This window comes from Scyliorhinus torazame, chromosome 25 (assembly GCF_047496885.1).
Source record: "Scyliorhinus torazame isolate Kashiwa2021f chromosome 25, sScyTor2.1, whole genome shotgun sequence".
NCBI classification, from domain to species: domain Eukaryota; kingdom Metazoa; phylum Chordata; class Chondrichthyes; order Carcharhiniformes; family Scyliorhinidae; genus Scyliorhinus; species Scyliorhinus torazame.
Genome location: NC_092731.1, coordinates 14,365,775 through 14,390,061, shown reverse-complemented (window position 1 = coordinate 14,390,061; position 24,287 = coordinate 14,365,775). Strand labels below are relative to the sequence as shown.

Sequence of the window (24,287 nt, the reverse complement as noted above, 5' to 3'; positions counted from 1 at the left end):
GTGTGTAACAGTGTGTTACAATGTGTATCAGTGTGTTACAGTGTGTTGCAGACTGTTACAGAGTGTTCCAGTGTGTATCAGTGTGTTACAGTGTGTTACAATGTGTATCAGTGTGTTACAGTGTGTTGCAGACTGTTACAGAGAGTTACAGTATGTTACAGTGTGTTACAGTGTCTATCAGTGTGTATCAGTGTGTTACAGTGTGTATCAGTGTGTTACAGTGTGTTACAGTGAGTTACAGTGAGTTACAGTGTGTATCAGTATGTCACAGTGTATTGCAGTGTGTTACAGTGTGTATCAGTGTGTAACAGTGTGTATCAGTGTTTATCAGTGTGTATCAGTGTATATCAGTGTGTAACAGTGTGTATCAGTGTGTAACAGTGTGTATCAGTGTGTTACAGTGTGTATCAGTGTATATCAGTGTGTTACAGTGTGTTTCAGTGTGCATCAGTGTGTCACAGTGTAACACACTGATACACACTGTTACACACTGATATACACTGAAACACACTGATAAACACTGATACACACAGTAACACACTGTAACACACTGATACACACTGTAACACACTGCAATACACTGTGACATACTGATACACACTGTAACACAATGTCACAGTGTATTGCAGTGTGTTACAGTGTGTATCAGTGTGTTACAGTGTGTTACTGTGTGTATCAGTGTTTAATAGTGTGTATCAGTGTATATCAGTGTGTAACAGTGTGTATCAGTGTGTTACAGTGTGTTACAGTGTGTTACAGTGTGTATCAGTGTGTATGTGTGTTACAGTGTGTATCAGTGTGTATCAGTGTATATCAGTGTGTTACAGTGTGTATCAGTGTGTCACAGTGTGTATCAGTGTATATCAGTGTGTAACAGTGGGTATCAGTGTATTACAGTGTGTATCAGTGTGTCACAGTGTATTTCAGGTATTACATTGTGTATCAGTGTGTTACAGTGTGTTACACTGTGTTACAGTGTGTTACAGTGTGTATCAGTGTGTTACAGTGTGTATCAGTGAGTATCATTGGATATCAGTGTGTTACAGTGTGTATCAGTGTGTATCTGTGTGTTACAGTGTGTATCAGTGTTTATCAGTGTGTATCAGTGTGTATCAGTGTATATCAGTGTTTATCAGTGTGTTACAGTGTGTTACAGTGCGTATCAGTGTGTATCAGTGTGTTACAGTGTGTTACAGTGTCTATCAGTATGTCACAGTGTATTGCAGTGTGTTACAGTGTGTATCAGTGTGTTACAGTGTGTTACTGTGTGTATCAGTGTTTAATAGTGTGTATCAGTGTATATCAGTGTGTAACAGTGTGTATCAGTGTGTTACAGTGTGTTACAGTGTGTATCAGTGTGTATGTGTGTTACAGTGTGTATCAGTGTGTATCAGTGTATATCAGTGTGTTACAGTGTGTATCAGTGTGTATCAGTGTGTCACAGTGTGTATCAGTGTGTATCAGTGTGTATCAGTGTATATCAGTGTGTAACAGTGTGTATCAGTGTATTACAGTGTGTATCAGTGTGTCACAGTGTATTTCAGTGTATTACAGCGTGTATCAGTGTGTTACACTGTGTTACAGTGTGTATCAGTGAGTCACAGTGTGTTACAGTGTGTATCAGTGTTTATCAGTGTGTATCAGTGTATATTTCATAGATTTCATAGAATTTACAGTGCAGAAGGAGGCCATTCGGCCCATCGAGTCTGTACCGGCACTTGGAAAGAGCACCCTACCCAAGCCCACACCACCCTATCCCCATAACCCAGTAACCCCACCCAACACTAAGGGCAATTTTGGACACGAAGGGCAATTTAGCATGGCCGATCCACCTAACCTGCACATCTTTGGACTGGGGGAGGAAACCGGAGCACCCGGAGGAAACCCACGCACACACGGGGAGAACGTGCAGACTCCGCACAGACAGTGACACAGCCGGGAATCGAACCTGGGACCCTGGAGCTGTGAAGCAATTGCGCTAACCGCTATGCTACCGTGCTGCCCAGTATATCAGTGTGTAACAGTGTGTTACAGTGTGTATCAGTGTGTATCAGTGTGTTACAGTGTGTATCACTGTTTATCAGAGTGTATCATTGTCTATCAGTGTATATTAGTGTGTATCAGTGTGTTACAGTGCGTATCAGTGTGTATCAGTGTGTTACAGTATGTCACAGTGTATTGCAGTGTGTTACAGTGTGTATCAGTGTGTTACAGTGGGTTACAGTGTGTTACAGTGTGTATCAGTGTTTATCAGTGTGTATCAGTGTATATCAGTGTGTAACAGTGTGTTTCAGTGTGTTACAGTGTGTATCAGTGTGTAACAGAATGTTACAGTTTGTATTAGTGTGCCACAGTGTATATCAGTGTGTTACAGTGTGTTACAGTGTGTTACAGTGTGTTACATTGTGTTACAGTGTGTTACAGTGTGTTACAGTGTTTTACAGTGTTTTACAGTGTGTTACAGTGTGTTACAGTGTGTATCAGTGTTTATCAGTGTATATCTGTGTGTATCAGTGTGTTACAGTGCGTATCAGTGTGTATCAGTGTGTTACAGTGTGTTACAGTGTGTATCAGTGTGTCACAGTGTATTGCAGTGTGTTACAGTGTGTATCAGTGTGTTGCAGTGTGTTACAGTGTGTATCAGTGTTTATCAGTGAGTATCAGTGTATATCAGTGTGTAACAGTGTGTATCAGTGTGTTACAGTGTGTATCAGTGTGTAACAGAATTTTAAAGTGTGTTACAGTGTGTTACAGTGTGTATCAGTGTGTCACAGTGTGTATCAGTGTGTCACAGTGTATATCAGTGTGTTACAGTGTGTCACAGTGTGTATCAGTGTTTATCAGTGTGTATCAGTGTATGTCAGTGTGTAACAGTGTGTATCAGTGTGTTACAGTGTGTTACAGTGTGTTACAGTGCGTTACAGTGTGTATCAGTGTTTAATAGTGTGTATCAGTGTATATCAGTGTGTAACAGTGTGTATCAGTGTGTTACAGTGTGTATCAGTGTGTAACAGAATGTTACAGTGTGTTACAGTGTGTATCAGTGTGTTACAGTGTGTTACAGTGTGTTACAGTGTGTATCAGTGTGTAACAGAATGTTACAGTGTGTTACAGTGTGTATCAGTGTGTTACAGTGTGTTACAGTGTGTTACAGTGTGTATCAGTGTGTTATAGTGGGTTACAGTGTGTTACAGTGTGTTACAGTGTGTATCAGTGTGTTACAGTGTGTATCAGTGTGTTACAGTGTGTATCAATGTGTATCAGTGTGTATCAGTGTGTATCAGTGTATATCAGTGTGTATCAGTGTGTATCAGTGTGTTACAGTGTGTATCAGTGTGTTACAGTGTGTATCAGTGTGTCACAGTGTATTTCAGTGTATTACAGTGTGTATCAGTGTGTTACAGTGTGTATCAGTGTGTTACATTGTGTTACAGTGTGTTACAGTGTGTTACAGTGTTTTACAGTGTTTTACAGTGTGTTACAGTGTGTTATAGTGTGTTACAGTGTGTATCAGTGTGTTACTGTGTGTTACATTGTGTATCAGTGTGTTACAGTGTGTATCTGTCTGTCACAGTGTATTTCAGTGTGTTACAGTGTGTATCAGTGTGTTACAGTGTGTGTCAGTGTGTATGTGTGTTACAGTGTGTATCAGCGTATATCAGTGTGTTGCAGTGCGTATCAGTGTGTATCAGTGTGTTACAGTGTGTATCAGTGTTTATCAGTGTGTATCAGTGAGTATCAGTGTATATTAGTGTGTATCAGTGTGTTACAGTGTGTTACAGTGCGTATCAGTGTGTATCAGTGTGTTACAGTGTGTTTCAGTATGTCAGAGTGTATTGCAGTGTGTTACGGTGTGTATCAGTGTGTTCCAGTGTGTATCAGTGTATATCAGTGTGTTACAGTGTGTTACAGTGTGGTACAGTGTGTATTAGTGTGTTATAGTGTGTTACAGTGTGTATCAGTGTGTTACAGTGTGTTACAGTGTGTTACAGTGTGTATCAGTGTGTTACAGTGTGTATCAGTGTGTCACAGTGTGCATCAGTGTGTATGTGTGTTACAGTGTGTATCAGTGTGTATCAGTGTATATCAGTGTGTTACAGTGTGTTACAGTGTGGTACAGTGTGTATCAGTGTGTTATAGTGTGTTACAGTGTGTATCAGTGTGTTACAGTGTGTCACAGTGTGTATCAGTGTGTTACAGTGTGTTACAGTGTGTATCAGTGTGTCACAGTGTATTACAGTGTGTTACAGTGTGTATCAGTGTGTTAAAGTGTGTTACAGTGTGTATCAGTGTGTTACAATATCTTACAGTGTGTATCAGTGTGTTACAGTGAGTATCAGTGTGTTACAGTGTGTTACAGTGTGTTGCAGACTGTTACAGAGTGTTACAGTGTGTCACATTGTGTATTAGTGTGTTGCAGACTGTTACAAAGTGTTACAGTGTGTTGCAGACTGTTACAGAGTGTTCCAGTGTGTATCAGTGTGTAACAGTGTGTTACAATGTGTATCAGTGTGTTACAGTGTGTTGCAGACTGTTACAGAGTGTTCCAGTGTGTATCAGTGTGTTACAGTGTGTTACAGTGTGTTGCAGACTGTTACAGAGAGTTACAGTATGTTACAGTGTGTTACAGTGTCTATCAGTGTGTATCAGTGTGTTACAGTGTGTATCAGTGTGTTACAGTGTGTTACAGTGAGTTACAGTGAGTTACAGTGTGTATCAGTATGTCACAGTGTATTGCAGTGTGTTACAGTGTGTATCAGTGTGTAACAGTGTGTATCAGTGTTTATCAGTGTGTATCAGTGTATATCAGTGTGTAACAGTGTGTATCAGTGTGTAACAGTGTGTATCAGTGTGTTACAGTGTGTATCAGTGTATATCAGTGTGTTACAGTGTGTTTCAGTGTGCATCAGTGTGTCACAGTGTAACACACTGATACACACTGTTACACACTGATATACACTGAAACACACTGATAAACACTGATACACACAGTAACACACTGTAACACACTGATACACACTGTAACACACTGCAATACACTGTGACATACTGATACACACTGTAACACAATGTCACAGTGTATTGCAGTGTGTTACAGTGTGTATCAGTGTGTTACAGTGTGTTACTGTGTGTATCAGTGTTTAATAGTGTGTATCAGTGTATATCAGTGTGTAACAGTGTGTATCAGTGTGTTACAGTGTGTTACAGTGTGTTACAGTGTGTATCAGTGTGTATGTGTGTTACAGTGTGTATCAGTGTGTATCAGTGTATATCAGTGTGTTACAGTGTGTATCAGTGTGTCACAGTGTGTATCAGTGTATATCAGTGTGTAACAGTGGGTATCAGTGTATTACAGTGTGTATCAGTGTGTCACAGTGTATTTCAGGTATTACATTGTGTATCCGTGTGTTACAGTGTGTTACACTGTGTTACAGTGTGTTACAGTGTGTATCAGTATGTTACAGTGTGTATCAGTGAGTATCATTGGATATCAGTGTGTTACAGTGTGTATCAGTGTGTATCGGTGTGTTACAGTGTGTATCAGTGTTTATCAGTGTGTATCAGTGTGTATCAGTGTATATCAGTGTTTATCAGTGTGTTACAGTGTGTTACAGTGCGTATCAGTGTGTATCAGTGTGTTACAGTGTCTATCAGTATGTCACAGTGTATTGCAGTGTGTTACAGTGTGTATCAGTGTGTTACAGTGTGTTACTGTGTGTATCAGTGTTTAATAGTGTGTATCAGTGTATATCAGTGTGTAACAGTGTGTATCAGTGTGTTACAGTGTGTTACAGTGTGTATCAGTGTGTATGTGTGTTACAGTGTGTATCAGTGTGTATCAGTGTATATCAGTGTGTTACAGTGTGTATCAGTGTGTATCAGTGTGTCACAGTGTGTATCAGTGTGTATCAGTGTGTATCAGTGTATATCAGTGTGTAACAGTGTGTATCAGTGTATTACAGTGTGTATCAGTGTGTCACAGTGTATTTCAGTGTATTACAGTGTGTATCAGTGTGTTACACTGTGTTACAGTGTGTATCAGTGCGTAACAGTGTGTTACAGTGTGTATCAGTGTTTATCAGTGTGTATCAGTGTATATTTCATAGATTTCATAGAATTTACAGTGCAGAAGGAGGCCATTCGGCCCATCGAGTCTGTACCGGCACTTGGAAAGAGCACCCTACCCAAGCCCACACCACCCTATCCCCATAACCCAGTAACCCCACCCAACACTAAGGGCAATTTTGGACACGAAGGGCAATTTAGCATGGCCGATCCACCTAACCTGCACATCTTTGGACTGGGGGAGGAAACCGGAGCACCCGGAGGAAACCCACGCACACACGGGGAGAACGTGCAGACTCCGCACAGACAGTGACACAGCCGGGAATCGAACCTGGGACCCTGGAGCTGTGAAGCAATTGCGCTAACCGCTATGCTACCGTGCTGCCCAGTATATCAGTGTGTAACAGTGTGTTACAGTGTGTATCAGTGTGTATCAGTGTGTTACAGTGTGTATCACTGTTTATCAGAGTGTATCATTGTCTATCAGTGTATATTAGTGTGTATCAGTGTGTTACAGTGCGTATCAGTGTGTATCAGTGTGTTACAGTATGTCACAGTGTATTGCAGTGTGTTACAGTGTGTATCAGTGTGTTACAGTGGGTTACAGTGTGTTACAGTGTGTATCAGTGTTTATCAGTGTGTATCAGTGTATATCAGTGTGTAACAGTGTGTTTCAGTGTGTTACAGTGTGTATCAGTGTGTAACAGAATGTTACAGTTTGTATTAGTGTGCCACAGTGTATATCAGTGTGTTACAGTGTGTTACAGTGTGTTACAGTGTGTTACATTGTGTTACAGTGTGTTACAGTGTGTTACAGTGTTTTACAGTGTTTTACAGTGTGTTACAGTGTGTTACAGTGTGTATCAGTGTTTATCAGTGTATATCTGTGTGTATCAGTGTGTTACAGTGCGTATCAGTGTGTATCAGTGTGTTACAGTGTGTTACAGTGTGTATCAGTGTGTCACAGTGTATTGCAGTGTGTTACAGTGTGTATCAGTGTGTTGCAGTGTGTTACAGTGTGTATCAGTGTTTATCAGTGAGTATCAGTGTATATCAGTGTGTAACAGTGTGTATCAGTGTGTTACAGTGTGTATCAGTGTGTAACAGAATTTTAAAGTGTGTTACAGTGTGTTACAGTGTGTATCAGTGTGTCACAGTGTGTATCAGTGTGTCACAGTGTATATCAGTGTGTTACAGTGTGTCACAGTGTGTATCAGTGTTTATCAGTGTGTATCAGTGTATATCAGTGTGTAACAGTGTGTATCAGTGTGTTACAGTGTGTTACAGTGTGTTACAGTGCGTTACAGTGTGTATCAGTGTTTAATAGTGTGTATCAGTGTATATCAGTGTGTAACAGTGTGTATCAGTGTGTTACAGTGTGTATCAGTGTGTAACAGAATGTTACAGTGTGTTACAGTGTGTATCAGTGTGTTACAGTGTGTTACAGTGTGTTACAGTGTGTATCAGTGTGTAACAGAATGTTACAGTGTGTTACAGTGTGTATCAGTGTGTTACAGTGTGTTACAGTGTGTTACAGTGTGTATCAGTGTGTTATAGTGGGTTACAGTGTGTTACAGTGTGTTACAGTGTGTATCAGTGTGTTACAGTGTGTATCAGTGTGTTACAGTGTGTATCAATGTGTATCAGTGTGTATCAGTGTGTATCAGTGTATATCAGTGTGTATCAGTGTGTATCAGTGTGTTACAGTGTGTATCAGTGTGTTACAGTGTGTATCAGTGTGTCACAGTGTATTTCAGTGTATTACAGTGTGTATCAGTGTGTTACAGTGTGTATCAGTGTGTTACATTGTGTTACAGTGTGTTACAGTGTGTTACAGTGTTTTACAGTGTTTTACAGTGTGTTACAGTGTGTTATAGTGTGTTACAGTGTGTATCAGTGTGTTACTGTGTGTTACATTGTGTATCAGTGTGTTACAGTGTGTATCTGTCTGTCACAGTGTATTTCAGTGTGTTACAGTGTGTATCAGTGTGTTACAGTGTGTGTCAGTGTGTATGTGTGTTACAGTGTGTATCAGCGTATATCAGTGTGTTGCAGTGCGTATCAGTGTGTATCAGTGTGTTACAGTGTGTATCAGTGTTTATCAGTGTGTATCAGTGAGTATCAGTGTATATTAGTGTGTATCAGTGTGTTACAGTGTGTTACAGTGCGTATCAGTGTGTATCAGTGTGTTACAGTGTGTTTCAGTATGTCAGAGTGTATTGCAGTGTGTTACGGTGTGTATCAGTGTGTTCCAGTGTGTATCAGTGTATATCAGTGTGTTACAGTGTGTTACAGTGTGGTACAGTGTGTATTAGTGTGTTATAGTGTGTTACAGTGTGTATCAGTGTGTTACAGTGTGTTACAGTGTGTTACAGTGTGTATCAGTGTGTTACAGTGTGTATCAGTGTGTCACAGTGTGCATCAGTGTGTATGTGTGTTACAGTGTGTATCAGTGTGTATCAGTGTATATCAGTGTGTTACAGTGTGTTACAGTGTGGTACAGTGTGTATCAGTGTGTTATAGTGTGTTACAGTGTGTATCAGTGTGTTACAGTGTGTCACAGTGTGTATCAGTGTGTTACAGTGTGTTACAGTGTGTTACAGTGTGTATCAGTGTGTCACAGTGTATTACAGTGTGTTACAGTGTGTATCAGTGTGTTAAAGTGTGTTACAGTGTGTATCAGTGTGTTACAATATCTTACAGTGTGTATCAGTGTGTTACAGTGAGTATCAGTGTGTTACAGTGTGTTACAGTGTGTTGCAGACTGTTACAGAGTGTTACAGTGTGTCACATTGTGTATTAGTGTGTTGCAGACTGTTACAAAGTGTTACAGTGTGTTGCAGACTGTTACAGAGTGTTCCAGTGTGTATCAGTGTGTAACAGTGTGTTACAATGTGTATCAGTGTGTTACAGTGTGTTGCAGACTGTTACAGAGTGTTCCAGTGTGTATCAGTGTGTTACAGTGTGTTACAGTGTGTTGCAGACTGTTACAGAGAGTTACAGTATGTTACAGTGTGTTACAGTGTCTATCAGTGTGTATCAGTGTGTTACAGTGTGTATCAGTGTGTTACAGTGTGTTACAGTGAGTTACAGTGAGTTACAGTGTGTATCAGTATGTCACAGTGTATTGCAGTGTGTTACAGTGTGTATCAGTGTGTAACAGTGTGTATCAGTGTTTATCAGTGTGTATCAGTGTATATCAGTGTGTAACAGTGTGTATCAGTGTGTAACAGTGTGTATCAGTGTGTTACAGTGTGTATCAGTGTATATCAGTGTGTTACAGTGTGTTTCAGTGTGCATCAGTGTGTCACAGTGTAACACACTGATACACACTGTTACACACTGATATACACTGAAACACACTGATAAACACTGATACACACAGTAACACACTGTAACACACTGATACACACTGTAACACACTGCAATACACTGTGACATACTGATACACACTGTAACACAATGTCACAGTGTATTGCAGTGTGTTACAGTGTGTATCAGTGTGTTACAGTGTGTTACTGTGTGTATCAGTGTTTAATAGTGTGTATCAGTGTATATCAGTGTGTAACAGTGTGTATCAGTGTGTTACAGTGTGTTACAGTGTGTTACAGTGTGTATCAGTGTGTATGTGTGTTACAGTGTGTATCAGTGTGTATCAGTGTATATCAGTGTGTTACAGTGTGTATCAGTGTGTCACAGTGTGTATCAGTGTATATCAGTGTGTAACAGTGGGTATCAGTGTATTACAGTGTGTATCAGTGTGTCACAGTGTATTTCAGGTATTACATTGTGTATCCGTGTGTTACAGTGTGTTACACTGTGTTACAGTGTGTTACAGTGTGTATCAGTATGTTACAGTGTGTATCAGTGAGTATCATTGGATATCAGTGTGTTACAGTGTGTATCAGTGTGTATCGGTGTGTTACAGTGTGTATCAGTGTTTATCAGTGTGTATCAGTGTGTATCAGTGTATATCAGTGTTTATCAGTGTGTTACAGTGTGTTACAGTGCGTATCAGTGTGTATCAGTGTGTTACAGTGTCTATCAGTATGTCACAGTGTATTGCAGTGTGTTACAGTGTGTATCAGTGTGTTACAGTGTGTTACTGTGTGTATCAGTGTTTAATAGTGTGTATCAGTGTATATCAGTGTGTAACAGTGTGTATCAGTGTGTTACAGTGTGTTACAGTGTGTATCAGTGTGTATGTGTGTTACAGTGTGTATCAGTGTGTATCAGTGTATATCAGTGTGTTACAGTGTGTATCAGTGTGTATCAGTGTGTCACAGTGTGTATCAGTGTGTATCAGTGTGTATCAGTGTATATCAGTGTGTAACAGTGTGTATCAGTGTATTACAGTGTGTATCAGTGTGTCACAGTGTATTTCAGTGTATTACAGTGTGTATCAGTGTGTTACACTGTGTTACAGTGTGTATCAGTGCGTAACAGTGTGTTACAGTGTGTATCAGTGTTTATCAGTGTGTATCAGTGTATATTTCATAGATTTCATAGAATTTACAGTGCAGAAGGAGGCCATTCGGCCCATCGAGTCTGTACCGGCACTTGGAAAGAGCACCCTACCCAAGCCCACACCACCCTATCCCCATAACCCAGTAACCCCACCCAACACTAAGGGCAATTTTGGACACGAAGGGCAATTTAGCATGGCCGATCCACCTAACCTGCACATCTTTGGACTGGGGGAGGAAACCGGAGCACCCGGAGGAAACCCACGCACACACGGGGAGAACGTGCAGACTCCGCACAGACAGTGACACAGCCGGGAATCGAACCTGGGACCCTGGAGCTGTGAAGCAATTGCGCTAACCGCTATGCTACCGTGCTGCCCAGTATATCAGTGTGTAACAGTGTGTTACAGTGTGTATCAGTGTGTATCAGTGTGTTACAGTGTGTATCACTGTTTATCAGTGTGTATCATTGTCTATCAGTGTATATTAGTGTGTATCAGTGTGTTACAGTGCGTATCAGTGTGTATCAGTGTGTTACAGTATGTCACAGTGTATTGCAGTGTGTTACAGTGTGTATCAGTGTGTTACAGTGGGTTACAGTGTGTTACAGTGTGTATCAGTGTTTATCAGTGTGTATCAGTGTATATCAGTGTGTAACAGTGTGTTTCAGTGTGTTACAGTGTGTATCAGTGTGTAACAGAATGTTACAGTTTGTATTAGTGTGCCACAGTGTATATCAGTGTGTTACAGTGTGTTACAGTGTGTATCAGTGTTTAATAGTGTGTATCAGTATATATCAGTGGGTAACAGTGTGTATCAGTGTGTTACAGTGTGTTACAGTGTGTATCAGTGTTTATCAGTGTGTATCAGTGTGTATCAGTGTGTCACAGTGTGTCACAGTGTGTATCAGTGTGTTACAGTGTGTTACAGTGTGTATCAGTGTGTTACAGTGTGTTACAGTGTGTATCAGTGTTTAATAGTGTGTATCAGTGTATATCAGTGTGTAACAGTGTGTATCAGTGTGTTACAGTGTGTTACAGTGTGTATCAGTGTGTATGTGTGTTACAGTGTGTATCAGTGTGTATCAGTGTATATCAGTGTGTTACAGTGTGTATCAGTGTGTATCAGTGTGTCACAGTGTGTATCAGTGTTTATCAGTGTGTATCAGTGTATATCAGTGTGTAACAGTGTGTATCAGTGTGTTACAGTGTGTATCAGTGTGTCACAGTGTATTTCAGTGTATTACAGTGTGTATCAGTGTGTTACAGTGTGTTACAGTGTGTTACAGTGTGTATCAGTGTGTTACAGTGTGTTATAGTGTGTATCAGTGTTTATCAGTGTGTATCAGTGTATATCAGTGTGTAACAGTGTGTTATAGTTTGTATCAGTGTGTATCAGTGTGTTACAGTGTGTATCAGCGTTTATCAGTGTGTATCATTGTCTATCAGTTTATATTAGTGTGTATCAGTGTGTTACAGTGTGTTACAGTGTGTTACAGTGTGTATCAGTATGTCACAGTGTATTGCAGTGTGTTACAGTGTGTATCAGTGCGTTACAGTGTGTTACAGTGTGTATCAGTGTTTATCAGTGTGTATCAGTGTATATCAGTGTGTAACAGTGTGTATCAGTGTGTTACAGTGTGTATCAGTGTGTAACAGAATGTTACAGTGTGTTACAGTGTGTATCAGTGTGCCACAGTGTATATCAGTGTGTTACAGTGTGTTACAGTGTGTTACAGTGTGTATCAGTGTTTATCAGTGTGTATCAGTGTATATCAGTGTATATTAGTGTGTAACAGTGTGTTCCAGTGTGTTACAGTGTGTAACAGTGTGTTACAGTGCGTTACAGTGTGTATCAGTGTTTAATAGTGTGTATCAGTGTATATCAGTGTGTAACAGTGTGTATCAGTGTGTTACAATGTGTTACAGTGTGTATCAGTGTTTATCAGTGTGTACCAGTGTGTATCAGTGTGTATCAGCGTGTATCAGTGTGTCACAGTGTGTATCAGTGTGTTACAGTGTGTTACAGTGTGTTACAGTGTGTATCAGTGTGTCACAGTGTATTTCAGTGTGTTACAGTGTGTATCAGTGTGTTACAGTGTGTTACAGTGTTTTACAGTGTTTTATAGTGTGTTGCAGTGTGTTACAGTGTGTATCAGTGTGTTACAGTGTGTTACAGTGTGTATCAGTGTGTTACAGTGTGTTCCTGTGTGTATCAGTGTGTTACAGTGTATTACAGTGTGTATCAGTGTGTCACAGTGTGTCACAGTGTGTATCAGTGTGTTACAGTGTGTTACGGTGTGTATCAGTGTTTATCAGTGTGTATCAGTGTGTATCAGTGTGTTACAGTGTGTATCAGTGTGTTACAGTGTTTTATAGTGTGTTACAGTGTGTTACAGTGTGTTACAGTGTGTATCAGTGTGTCACAGTGTATTTCAGTGTGTTACAGTGTGTATCAGTGTGTTACAGTGTGTTGCAGTGTGTTACAGTGTTTTATTGTGTGTTACAGTGTGTTACAGTGTGTATCAGTGTGTTACAGTGTGTTACAGTGTGTATCAGTGTGTCACAGTGTATTTCAGTGTGTTACAGTGTGTATCAGTGTGTTACAGTGTGTATCAGTCTGTTACAGTGAGTATCAGTGTGTTACAGTGTGTTGCAGTGTGTTACTGTGTGTTGCAGACAGTTACAGAGTGTTACAGTGTGTTACAGTGTGTATCAGTGTGTATCAGTGTGTTGCAGACTGTTACAGAGTGTTGCAGTGTGTTGCAGACTGTTACAGATTGTTCCAGTGTGTATCAGTGTGTTACAGTGTGTTACAGTGTGTATCAGTGTGTTACAGTGTGTTACAGTGTGTTACAGTGTGTTATAGTGTGTTGCAGACTGTTACAGAGTGTTCCAGTGTGTTACCGTGTGTATCAGTGTGTATCAGTGTTTTGCAGACTGTTACAGAGTGTTACAGTGTGTTACAGTGTGTTGCAGTGTGTTACATAGAACAGTGAACAATACAGCGCAGTACAGGCCCTTCGGCCCACGATGTTGCACCGAAACAAAAGCCATCTAACCTACACAATGCCATTATCATCCAAATGTTTATCTAATAAACTTTTAAATGCCCTCAATGTTGGCGAGTTCACTACTGTAGCAGGTAGGGCTTTCCACGGCCTCACTACTCTTTGCGTAAAGAACCTACCTCTGACCTCTGTCCTATATCTATTACCCCTCAGTTTAAAGTTATGTCCCCTCGTGCCAGCCATATCCATCCGCGGGAGAAGGCTCTCACTGTCCACCCTATCCAACCCCCTGATCATTTTGTATGCCAGTTACAGTGTGTAAAAGTGTGTTACAGTGTGTTACAGTGTATATCAGTGTTTATCAGTGTGTATCAGTGTATATCAGTGTGTAACAGTGTGTATCAGTGTGTTACAGTGTGTATCAGTGTGTAACAGAATGTTACAGTGTGTTACAGTGTGTATCAGTGTGTCACAGTGTATATCAGTGTGTTACAGTGTGTTACAGTGTGTATCAGTGTGTTACAGTGTGTTACACAATGTATCAGTGTGTTACACAGTGTATCAGTGTGTTACAGTGTGTATCAGTGTGTTACAGTGTGTATCAGTGTTTATCAGTGTGTATCAGTGTATATCAGTGTGTAACAGTGTGTATCAGTGTGTTACAGTGTGTATCAGTGTGTTACAGTGTGTTACAGTGTGTATCAGTGTGTCACAGAGTGTCACAGTGTGTATCAGTGTGTTACAGTGTGTATCAGTGTGTTACAGTGTTTTATAGTGTGTTATAGTGTGTTACAGTGTGTATCAGTGTGTCACAGTGTATTTCAGTGTGTTACAGTGTGTATCAGTGTGTTACAGTGTGTATCAGTGTGTTACAGTGTGTTACAGTGTGTTACAGTGTGTATCAGTGTGTTACAGTGTGTTACAGTGTGTATCAGTGTGTCACAGTGTATTTCAGTGTGTTACAGTGTGTATCAGTGTGTTACAGTGTGTATCAGTCTGTTACAGTGTGTTTGTTACAGTATGTTACAGTGTGTATCAGTATGTTACAGTGAGTATCAGTGTGTTACAGTGTGTTACAGTGTGTTACAGTGTGTTGCAGACAGTTACAGAGTGTTACAGTGTGTTACAGTGTGTATCAGTGTGTATCAGTGTGTTGCAGACTGTTACAGAGTGTTGCAGTGTGTTGCAGACTGTTACAGATTGTTCCAGTGTGTATCAGTGTGTTACAGTGTGTTACAGTGTGTATCAGTGTGTTACAGTGTGTTACAGTGTGTTACAGTGTGTTACAGTGAGTTATAGTGTGTGGCAGACTGTTACAGAGTGTTCCAGTGTGTTACAGTGTGTATCAGTGTGTATCAGTGTTTTGCAGACTGTTACAGAGTGTTACAGTGTGTTACAGTGTGTGGCAGACTGTTACAGAGTGTTCCAGTGTGTTACAGTGTGTATCAGTGTGTATCAGTGTTTTGCAGACTGTTACAGAGTGTTACAGTGTGTTGCAGTGTGTTGCAGACTGTTACAGAGTGTTCCAGTGTGTTACAGTGTGTTGCAGTGTGTTACATAGAACAGTGAACGATACAGCGCAGTACAGGCCCTTCAGCCCACGATGTTGCACCGAAACAAAAGCCATCTAACCTACACTATGCCATTATCATCCAAATATTTATCTAATAATCTTTTAAATGCCCTCAATGTTGGCGAGTTCACTCCTGTAACAGGTAGGGCATTCCACGGCCTCACTACTCTTTGCGTAAAGAACCTACCTCTGACCTCTGTCCTATATCTATTACCCCTCAGTTTAAAGTTATGTCCCCTCGTGCCAGCCATATCCATCCGCGGGAGAAGACTCTCACTGTCCACCCTATCCAACCCCTGATCATTTTATATGCCAGTTACAGTGTGTAACAGTGTGTTACAGTGTGTTACAGTGTATATCAGTGTTTATCAGTGTGTATCAGTGTATATCAGTGTGTAACAGTGTGTATCAGTGTGTTACAGTGTGTATCAGTGTGTAACAGAATGTTACAGTGTGTTACAGTGTGTTACAGTGTGTATCAGTGTGTCACAGTGTATATCAGTGTGTTACAGTGTGTTACAGTGTGTATCAGTGTGTTACAGTGTGTTACACAATGTATCAGTGTGTTACACAGTGTATCAGTGTGTTACAGTGTGTATCAGTGTTTATTAGTGTGTATCAGTGTATATCAGTGTGTAACAGTGTGTATCAGTGTGTTACAGTGTGTATCAGTGTGTTACAGTGTGTTACAGTGCGTTACAGTGTGTATCAGTGTTTAATAGTGTGTATCAGTGTATATCAGTGTGTAACAGTGTGTATCAGTGTGTTACAGTGTGTATCAGTGTGTATGTGTGTTACAGTGTGTATCAGTGTGTATCAGTGTATATCAGTGTGTTACAGTGAGTATCAGTGTGTATCAGTGTGTCACAGTGTGTAACAGTGTTTATCAGTGTGTATCAGTGTATATCAGTGTGTAACAGAGTGTATCAGTGTGTTACAGTGTGTATCAGTGTGTTACAGTGTGTATCAGTGTGTGACAGTGTGTATCAGTGTATATCGGTGTGTTACAGTTTGTATCAGTGTGTTACAGTGCGTATCAGTATGTTACAGTGTGTATCAGTGTGTCACAGTGTATTTCAGTGTGTTACAGTGTGTATCCGTGTGTTACAGTGTGTAACACTGTGTTACAGTGTGTATCAGTGTGTTACAGTGTGTTACAGTGTGTATCAGTGTTTATCAGTGTGTATCGGTGTATATCAGTGTGTAACAATGTGTATCATTGTGTTACAGTGTGTTGCAGAGTGTTACAGATTGTTACAGTGTGTTACAGTGTGTATCAGTGTGTATCAGTGTATATCAGTGTGTTACAGTGTGTATCAGTGTGTATCAGTGTGTTACAGTGTGTATCAGTGTTTATCAGTGTGTATCAGTGTATATCAGTGTTTATCAGTGTGTTACAGTGTGTTACAGTGCCTATCAGTATGTATCAGTGTGTTACAATGTGTTACAGTGTGTTACAGTGTGTTACAGTGTGTATCAGTATGTCATAGTGAATTGCAGTGTGTTACAGTGTGTATCAGTGTGTTACAGTGTGTTGCAGTGTGTATCAGTGTGTAACAGAATGTTACAGTGTGTCACAGTGTATATCGGTGTGTTACAGTGTGTATCAGTGTTTATCAGTGTGTATCAGTGTATATCAGTGTGTAACAGTGTGTTACAGTGTGTATCAGTGTGTTACAGTGTGTATCAGAGTGTAACACAATGTTACAGTGTGTCACAGTGTATATCGGTGTGTTACAGTGTGTTACAGTGTGTTACAGTGTGTTACAGTGTGTATCAGTGTGTATCAGTGTATATCAGTGTGTAACAGTGTGTTACAGTGTGTATCAGTGTGTTACAGTGTGTATCAGAGTGTAACACAATGTTACAGTGTGTCACAGTGTATATCGGTGTGTTACAGTGTGTTACAGTGTGTTACAGTGTGTATCAGTGTTTATCAGTGTGTATCAGTGTATATCAGTGTGTAACAGTGTGTTACAGTGTGTATCAGTGTGTTACAGTGTGTATCAGAGTGTAACACAATGTTACAGTGTGTCACAGTGTATATCGGTGTGTTACAGTGTGTAACAGTGTGTTACAGTGTGTATCAGTGTGTTACAGTGTGTTACAGCGTGTATCAGAGTGTTACAGTGTGTTACAGTGTGTTACAGTGTGTTACAGTGCGTTACAGTGTGTATCAGTGTTTAATAGTGTGTATCAGTGTATATCAGTGTGTAACAGTGTGTATCAGTGTGTTACAGTGTGTATCAGTGTGTAACAGAATGTTACAGTGTGTTACAGTGTGTATCAATGTGTTACAGTGTGTTACAGTGTGTATCAGTGTTTATCAGTGTGTATCAGTGTGTATGAGTGTGTAACAGTGTGTATCAGTGTGTTACAGTGTGTTACAGTGTATATCAGTGTGTCAGTGTATTTCAGTGTGTCACAGTGTATTTCAGTGTGTTTCAGTGTGTATCAGTGTGTTACAGTGTATTACAGTGTTTACAGTGTGTTACAGTGTGTTACAGTGTGTATCAGTGTGTTACAGTGTGTTACAGTGTGTTACAGTATGTACCAGTGTGTTACAGTGTGCTACAGTGTGTTACAGTGTGTATCAGTGTGTCACAGAGTATTTCAGTGTGTTAAAGTGTGTATCAGTGTGTTACAGTGTGTTACAGTATGTTACAGTGTGTATCAGTGTGTTACAGTGTGTTACAGTGTGTCTCAGTGTGTTACAGTGTGTTACAGTATGTTACAGTGTGTATCAGTGTGTTACAGTGAGTATCGGTGTGTTACAGTGTGTTACAGTGAGTATCGGTGTGTTGCAGACTGTTACAGAGTGTTACAGTGTGTTACAGTGTGTATCAGTGTGTATCAGTGTGTATCAGTGTGTTGCAGACTGTTATAGAGTGTTACAGTGTGTTGCAGACTGTTACAGAGTGGTCCAGTGTGTTACAGTGTGTTCCAGTGTGTTACAGTATGTATCAGTGTGTTACAGTGTGTTACAGAGTGTATCAGTGTGTTACAGGGTGTTCCAGTGTGTATCAGTGTGTATCAGTGTGTTACAGTGTGTTACAGTGTGTTGCAGACTGGTACAGAGTGTTACAGTGTGTTACAGTGTGTTGCAGACTGTTACAGAGTGTTCCAGTATGTATCAGTGTGTTACAGTGTGTTACAGAGTGTATCAGTGTGTTACAGAGCGTTCCAGTGTGTATCAGTGTGTTACAGTGTGTTACAGAGTGTATCAGTGTGTTACAGAGTGTTACAGTGTGTTACAGTGTGTTGCAGACTGTTAGAGTGTTCCAGTATGTATCAGTGTGTTACAGTGTGTTACAGTTTGTATCAGTGTGTTACAGTGTGTTACAGTATGTTACAGTGCGTATCAGTGTGTTACAGTGTGTTACAGTGTGTATCAATGTGTTACAGTGTGTTACAGTGTGTTACAGTGTGTTACAGTGTGTCACAGTGTATTTCAGTGTGTTACAGTGTGTTACAGTGTGTAACACTGTGTTACAGTGTGTATCAGTGTGTTACAGTGTGTATCAATGTTTATCAGTGTGTATCGGTGTATATCAGTGTGTAACAATGTGTATCAGTGTGTTACAGTGTGTTACAGCGTGTATCAGAGTGTTACGGTGTGTTACAGTGTGTTACAGTGTGTTACAGTGCGTTACAGTGTGTATCAGTGTTTAATAGTGTGTATCAGTGTATATCAGTGTGTAACAGTGTGTATCAGTGTGTTACAGTGTGTATCAGTGTGTAACAGAATGTTACAGTGTGTTACAGTGTGTATCAGTGTGTTACAGTGTGTTACAGTGTGTATCAGTGTTTATCAGTGTGTATCAGTGTGTATGAGTGTGTAACAGTGTGTATCAGTGTGTTACAGTGTGTTACAGTGTGTATCAGTGTGTCAGTGTATTTCAGTGTGTCACAGTGTATTTCAGTGTGTTTCAGTGTGTATCAGTGTGTTACAGTGTGTTACAGTGTTTTACAGTGTGTTACAGTGTGTTACAGTGTGTATCAATGTGTTACAGTGTGTTACAGTATGTACCAGTGTGTTACAGTGTGCTACAGTGTGTTACAGTGTGTATCAGTGTGTCACAGTGTATTTCAGTGTGTTACAGTGTGTATCAGTGTGTTACAGTGTGTTACAGTATGTTACAGTGTGTATCAGTGTGTTACAGTGTGTTACAGTGTGTATCAGTGTGTTACAGTGTGTTACAGTATGTTACAGTGTGTATCAGTGTGTTACAGTGAGTATCAGTGTGTTACAGTGTGTTACAGCGTGTTACAGTGTGTTGCAGACTGTTACAGAGTGTTACAGTGTGTTACAGTGTGTTACAGTGTGTTACAGTGTGTATCAGTGTGTATCAGTGTGTATCAGTGTGTATCAGTGTGTATCAGTGTGTTGCAGACTGTTATAGAGTGTTACAGTGTGTTGCAGACTGTTACAGAGTGTTCCAGTGTGTTACAGTGTGTTGCAGTGTGTTACAGTATGTATCAGTGTGTCACAGTGTGTTACAGTGTGTATCAGTGTGTTACAGAGCGTTCCAGTGTGTATCAGTGTGTATCAGTGTGTTACAGTGTGTTACAGAGTTTATCAGTGTGTTACAGAGTGTTACAGTGTGTTACAGTGTGTTGCAGACTGTTACAGAGTGTTCCAGTATGTATCAGTGTGTTACAGTGTGTTACAGTGTGTATCAGTGTGTTACAGTGTGTTACAGTATGTTACAGTGTGTATCAGTGTGTTACAGTGTGTTACAGTGTGTATCAGTGTGTTACAGTGTGTTACAGTGTGTTACAGTGTGTTACAGTGTGTTACAGTGTGTTACAGTGTGTATCAGTGTGTCACAGTGTATTTCAGTGTGTTACAGTGTGTTACAGTGTGTAACACTGTGTTACAGTGTGTATCAGTGCGTTACAGTGTGTTACAGTGTGTATCAGTGTTTCTCAGTGTGTATCGGTGTATATCAGTGATGTAACAATGTGTATCAGTGTGTTACAGTGTGTTGCAGAGTGTTACAGATTGTTACAGTGTGTTACAGTGTGTATCAGTGTGTATCAGTGTATATCAGTGTGTTACAGTGTGTATCAGTGTGTATCAGTGTGTTACAGTGTGTATCAGTGTTTATCAGTGTGTATCAGTGTGTATCAGTGTATATCAGTGTTTATCAGTGTGTTACAGTGTGTTACAGTGTGTATCAGTGTGTTACAGTGTGTAACACTGTGTTACAGTGTGTATCAGTGTGTTACAGTGTGTTACAGTGTGTATCAGTGTTTATCAGTGTGTATCGGTGTATATCAGTGTGTAACAATGTGTATCAGTGTGTTACACTGTGTTGCAGAGTGTTACAGATTGTTACAGTGTGTTACTGTGTGTATCAGTGTGTATCAGTGTATATCAGGGTGTTACAGTGTATATCAGTGTTTATCAGTGTGTTACAGTGTGTTACAGTGCCTATCAGTGTGTATCAGTGTGTTACAGTGTGTTACAGTGTGTTACAGTGTGTATCAGTATGTCATAGTGAATTGCAGTGTGTTACAGTGTGTATCAGTGTGTTACAGTGTGTTACAGTGTGTATCAGAGTGTAACAGAATGTTACAGTGTGTCACAGTGTATATCGGTGTGTTACAGTGTGTTACAGTGTGTATCAGTGTTTATCAGTGTGTATCAGTGTATATCAGTTTGTAACAGTGTGTTACAGTGTGTATCAGTGTGTTACAGTGTGTATCAGAGTGTAACACAATGTTACAGTGTGTCACAGTGTATATCGGTGTGTTACAGTGTGTTACAGTGTGTATCAGTGTTTATCACTGTGTATCAGTGTATATCAGTGTGTAACAGTGTGTTACAGTGTGTATCAGTGTGTTACAGTGTGTTACAGCGTGTATCAGAGTGTTACAGTGTGTTACAGTGTGTTACAGTGTGTTCCAGTGCGTTACAGTGTGTATCAGTGTTTAATAGTGTGTATCAGTGTATATCAGTGTGTATCAGTGTGTTACAGTGTGTATCAGTGTGTAACAGAATGTTACAGTGTGTTACAGTGTGTATCAGTGTGTTACAGTGTGTTACAGTGTGTATCAGTGTTTATCAGTGTGTATCAGTGTGTATGAGTGTGTAACAGTGTGTATCAGTGTGTTACAGTGTGTTACAGTGTGTATCAGTGTGTCAGTGTATTTCAGTGTGTCACAGTGTATTTCAGTGTGTTTCAGTGTGTATCAGTGTGTTACAGTGTGTTACAGTGTTTTACAGTGTGTTACAGTGTTTTACAGTGTGTTACAGTGTGTTACAGTATGTACCAGTGTGTTACAGTGTGCTACAGTGTGTTACAGTGTGTATCAGTGTGTCACAGTGTATTTCAGTGTGTTACAGTGTGTATCAGTGTGTTACAGTGTGTTACATTATGTTACAGTGTGTATCAGTGTGTTACAGTGTGTTACAGTGTGTAACAGTGTGTTACAGTGTGTTACAGTATGTTACAGTGTGTATCAGTGTGTTACAGTGAGTATCAGTGTGTTACAGTGTGTTACAGCGTGTTACAGTGTGTTGCAGACTGTTACAGAGTGTTACAGTGTGTTACAGTGTGTTACAGTGTGTTACAGTGTGTATCAGTGTGTATCAGTGTGTATCAGTGTGTATCAGTGTGTATCAGTGTGTTGCAGACTGTTATAGAGTGTTACAGTGTGTTGCAGACTGTTACAGAGTGTTCCAGTGTGTTACAGTGTGTTGCAGTGTGTTACAGTATGTATCAGTGTGTTACAGAGTGTATCAGTGTGTTACAGGGTGTTCCAGTGTGTATCAGTGTGTATCAGTGTGTATCAGTGTGTTACAGTGTGTTGCAGACTGGTACAGAGTGTTACAGTGTGTTACAGTGTGTTGCAGACTGTTACAGAGTGTTGCAGTATGTATCAGTGTGTTACAGTGTGTTACAGAGTGTATCAGTGTGTTACAGAGTGTTCCAGTGTGTATCAGTGTGTCACAGTATATTGCAGTGTGTTACAGTGTGTATCAGTGTGTATCAGTGTGTCACAGTGTGTTACAGAGTGTATCAGTGTGTTACAGAGTGTTCCAGTGTGTATCAGTGTGTATCAGTGTGTTACAGTGTGTTACAGAGTGTATCAGTGTGTTACAGAGTGTTACAGTGTGTATCAGTGTTTTGCAGACGGTTACAGAGTGTTACAGTGTGTTACAGTGTGTTGCAGACTGTTACAGAGTGTTCCAGTATGTATCAGTGTGTTACAGTGTGTTACAGTGTGTATCAGTGTGTTACAGTGTGTTACAGTATGTTACAGTGTGTTACAGTGTGTATCAGTGTGTTACAGTGTGTTACAGTGTGTTGCAGACTGTTACAGAGTGTTCCAGTGTGTATCAGTGTGTTACAGTGTGTTACAGTGTGTATCAGTGTGTTACAGTGTGTTACAGTATGTTACAGTGTGTTACAGTGTGTATCAGTGTGTTACAGTGTGTTACAGTGTGTTGCAGACTGTTACAGAGTGTTCCAGTGTGTATCAGTGTGTATCTGTGTTACATTGTCCACTGTTACTGTTTCTGGTGTCTCAGTGTTGTCCCTCCCCCTCCGTCACTCCTCACTCACACTCTCACCTATTCACTCTCACGAACACACACACACACTGATTGACACACACACATTCACAAACACTTCCACACACACATATACAAGCTCCCCCAGACTCAGATCTAGTCCATACATCTACCTCCGACAGTGCGGCGCTCCCTCAGTACTGGCACCGGGGGGAGTGTGGGCCTGGATTATGGAGCTCAAATCCTAGAGTATAGACATCTACCCCCGACAGTGCAGCGCTCCCTCAGTACTGACACCGGGGGGAGTGTGGGCCTGGATTATGGAGCTCAAATCCTAGAGTATAGACATCTAACCCCGACAGTGCAGCGCTTCCTCAGTACTGGCACCCGGGGGAGTGTCGGCCTGGATTATAGCGCTCAAATCCTAGAGTATAGACATCTCCCTCCGACAGTGCAGCGCTCCCTCAGTACTGGCACCGGGGGGAGTGTGGGCCTGGATTATGGAGCTCAAATCCTAGAGTATAGACATCTCCCTCCGACAGTGCAGCGCTCCCTCAGTACTGACACCGGGGGGAGTGTGGGCCTGGATTATGGAGCTCAAATCCTAGAGTATAGACATCTCCCTCCGACAGTGCAGCGCTCCCTCAGTACTGGCACCGGGGGGAGTGTCGGCCTGGATTATGGAGCTCAAATCCTAGAGTATAGACATCTCCCTCCGACAGTGCAGCACTCCCTCAGTACTGGCACCGGGGGGAGTGTCGGCCTGGATTATAGCGCTCAAATCCTAGAGTATATACATCTCCCTCCGACAGTGCAGCGCTCCCTCAGTACTGGCACCGGGGGGAGTGTGGGCCTGGATTATGGAGCTCAAATCCTAGAGTATAGACATCTACCTCCGACAGTGCAGCGCTCCCTCAGTACTGGCACCGGGGGGGAGTGTCGGCCTGGATTATGGAGCTCAAACCCTAGAGTATAGACATCTACCTCCGACAGTGCAGCGCTCCCTCAGTACTGGCACCGGGGGGAGTGTGGGCCTGGATTAAGGAGCAGCTTAAATGAGCCGACGTAGTTACTTACGGAGATTGCAAGGAACACAGACGAGCGAATTATCCACCAGAAACCCATGTTGTAATTCTGAGCCCAGCACCTGTCGAGGAGCAAGGATTTCAGACGTCAGCACGAGGCTAGATCACGGCGACCGCAGAACGCACAGCAAGAGGCAATGTGTTGCACACCCACAGCTCGGACATGGAGACACCCCCCCCTGCCCCCCCCCTCCCCGCCCTCCGCTCCCTCCCTCCCACCAACCCCGGCAGCGAGGGGAAAGAGGCGGGGCTGTCGAAGCTTTGCGCCGGGCACTCATCAGGTCGGTCGACGGACCAATAATTCTTGCGCTACTTCCCCGCGTAAAAGGCGGGAGCAGGGGGAGGCGTTTTGTCCCTTCGAGGCCGCTCCCCCCTTCATCTCGATCGTTGCTGATCAGCCAACTCAATAGTCTGATCCCCCTCCGCCCCCCCCCCCGGTGCGATACCCAAACCCTCCCTGAAAACATGATGTTTTAGCCGCAACTACTTCCCGTGTTGGCGAATTCCACGGGCCGCTCGGTGAAGGAACGTCTCCTTATCTCCGCGCTAACTGGTCGACCCCGTA

General features: G+C 41.4%; 1 protein-coding gene across 1 annotated transcript in view; it reads right to left on the bottom strand.

Moving 5' to 3' along the window:
* Positions 1-24,287, bottom strand: part of LOC140402236 (glucagon receptor-like) — a 245,908-nt gene that overhangs the window by 193,385 nt on the left and 28,236 nt on the right. Inside the window, exon 7 of the mRNA XM_072489863.1 lies at positions 23,715-23,784. Within this exon, the coding sequence (XP_072345964.1) occupies positions 23,715-23,784 (70 nt within the window). The remainder of the gene's footprint in view (positions 1-23,714; positions 23,785-24,287) is intronic.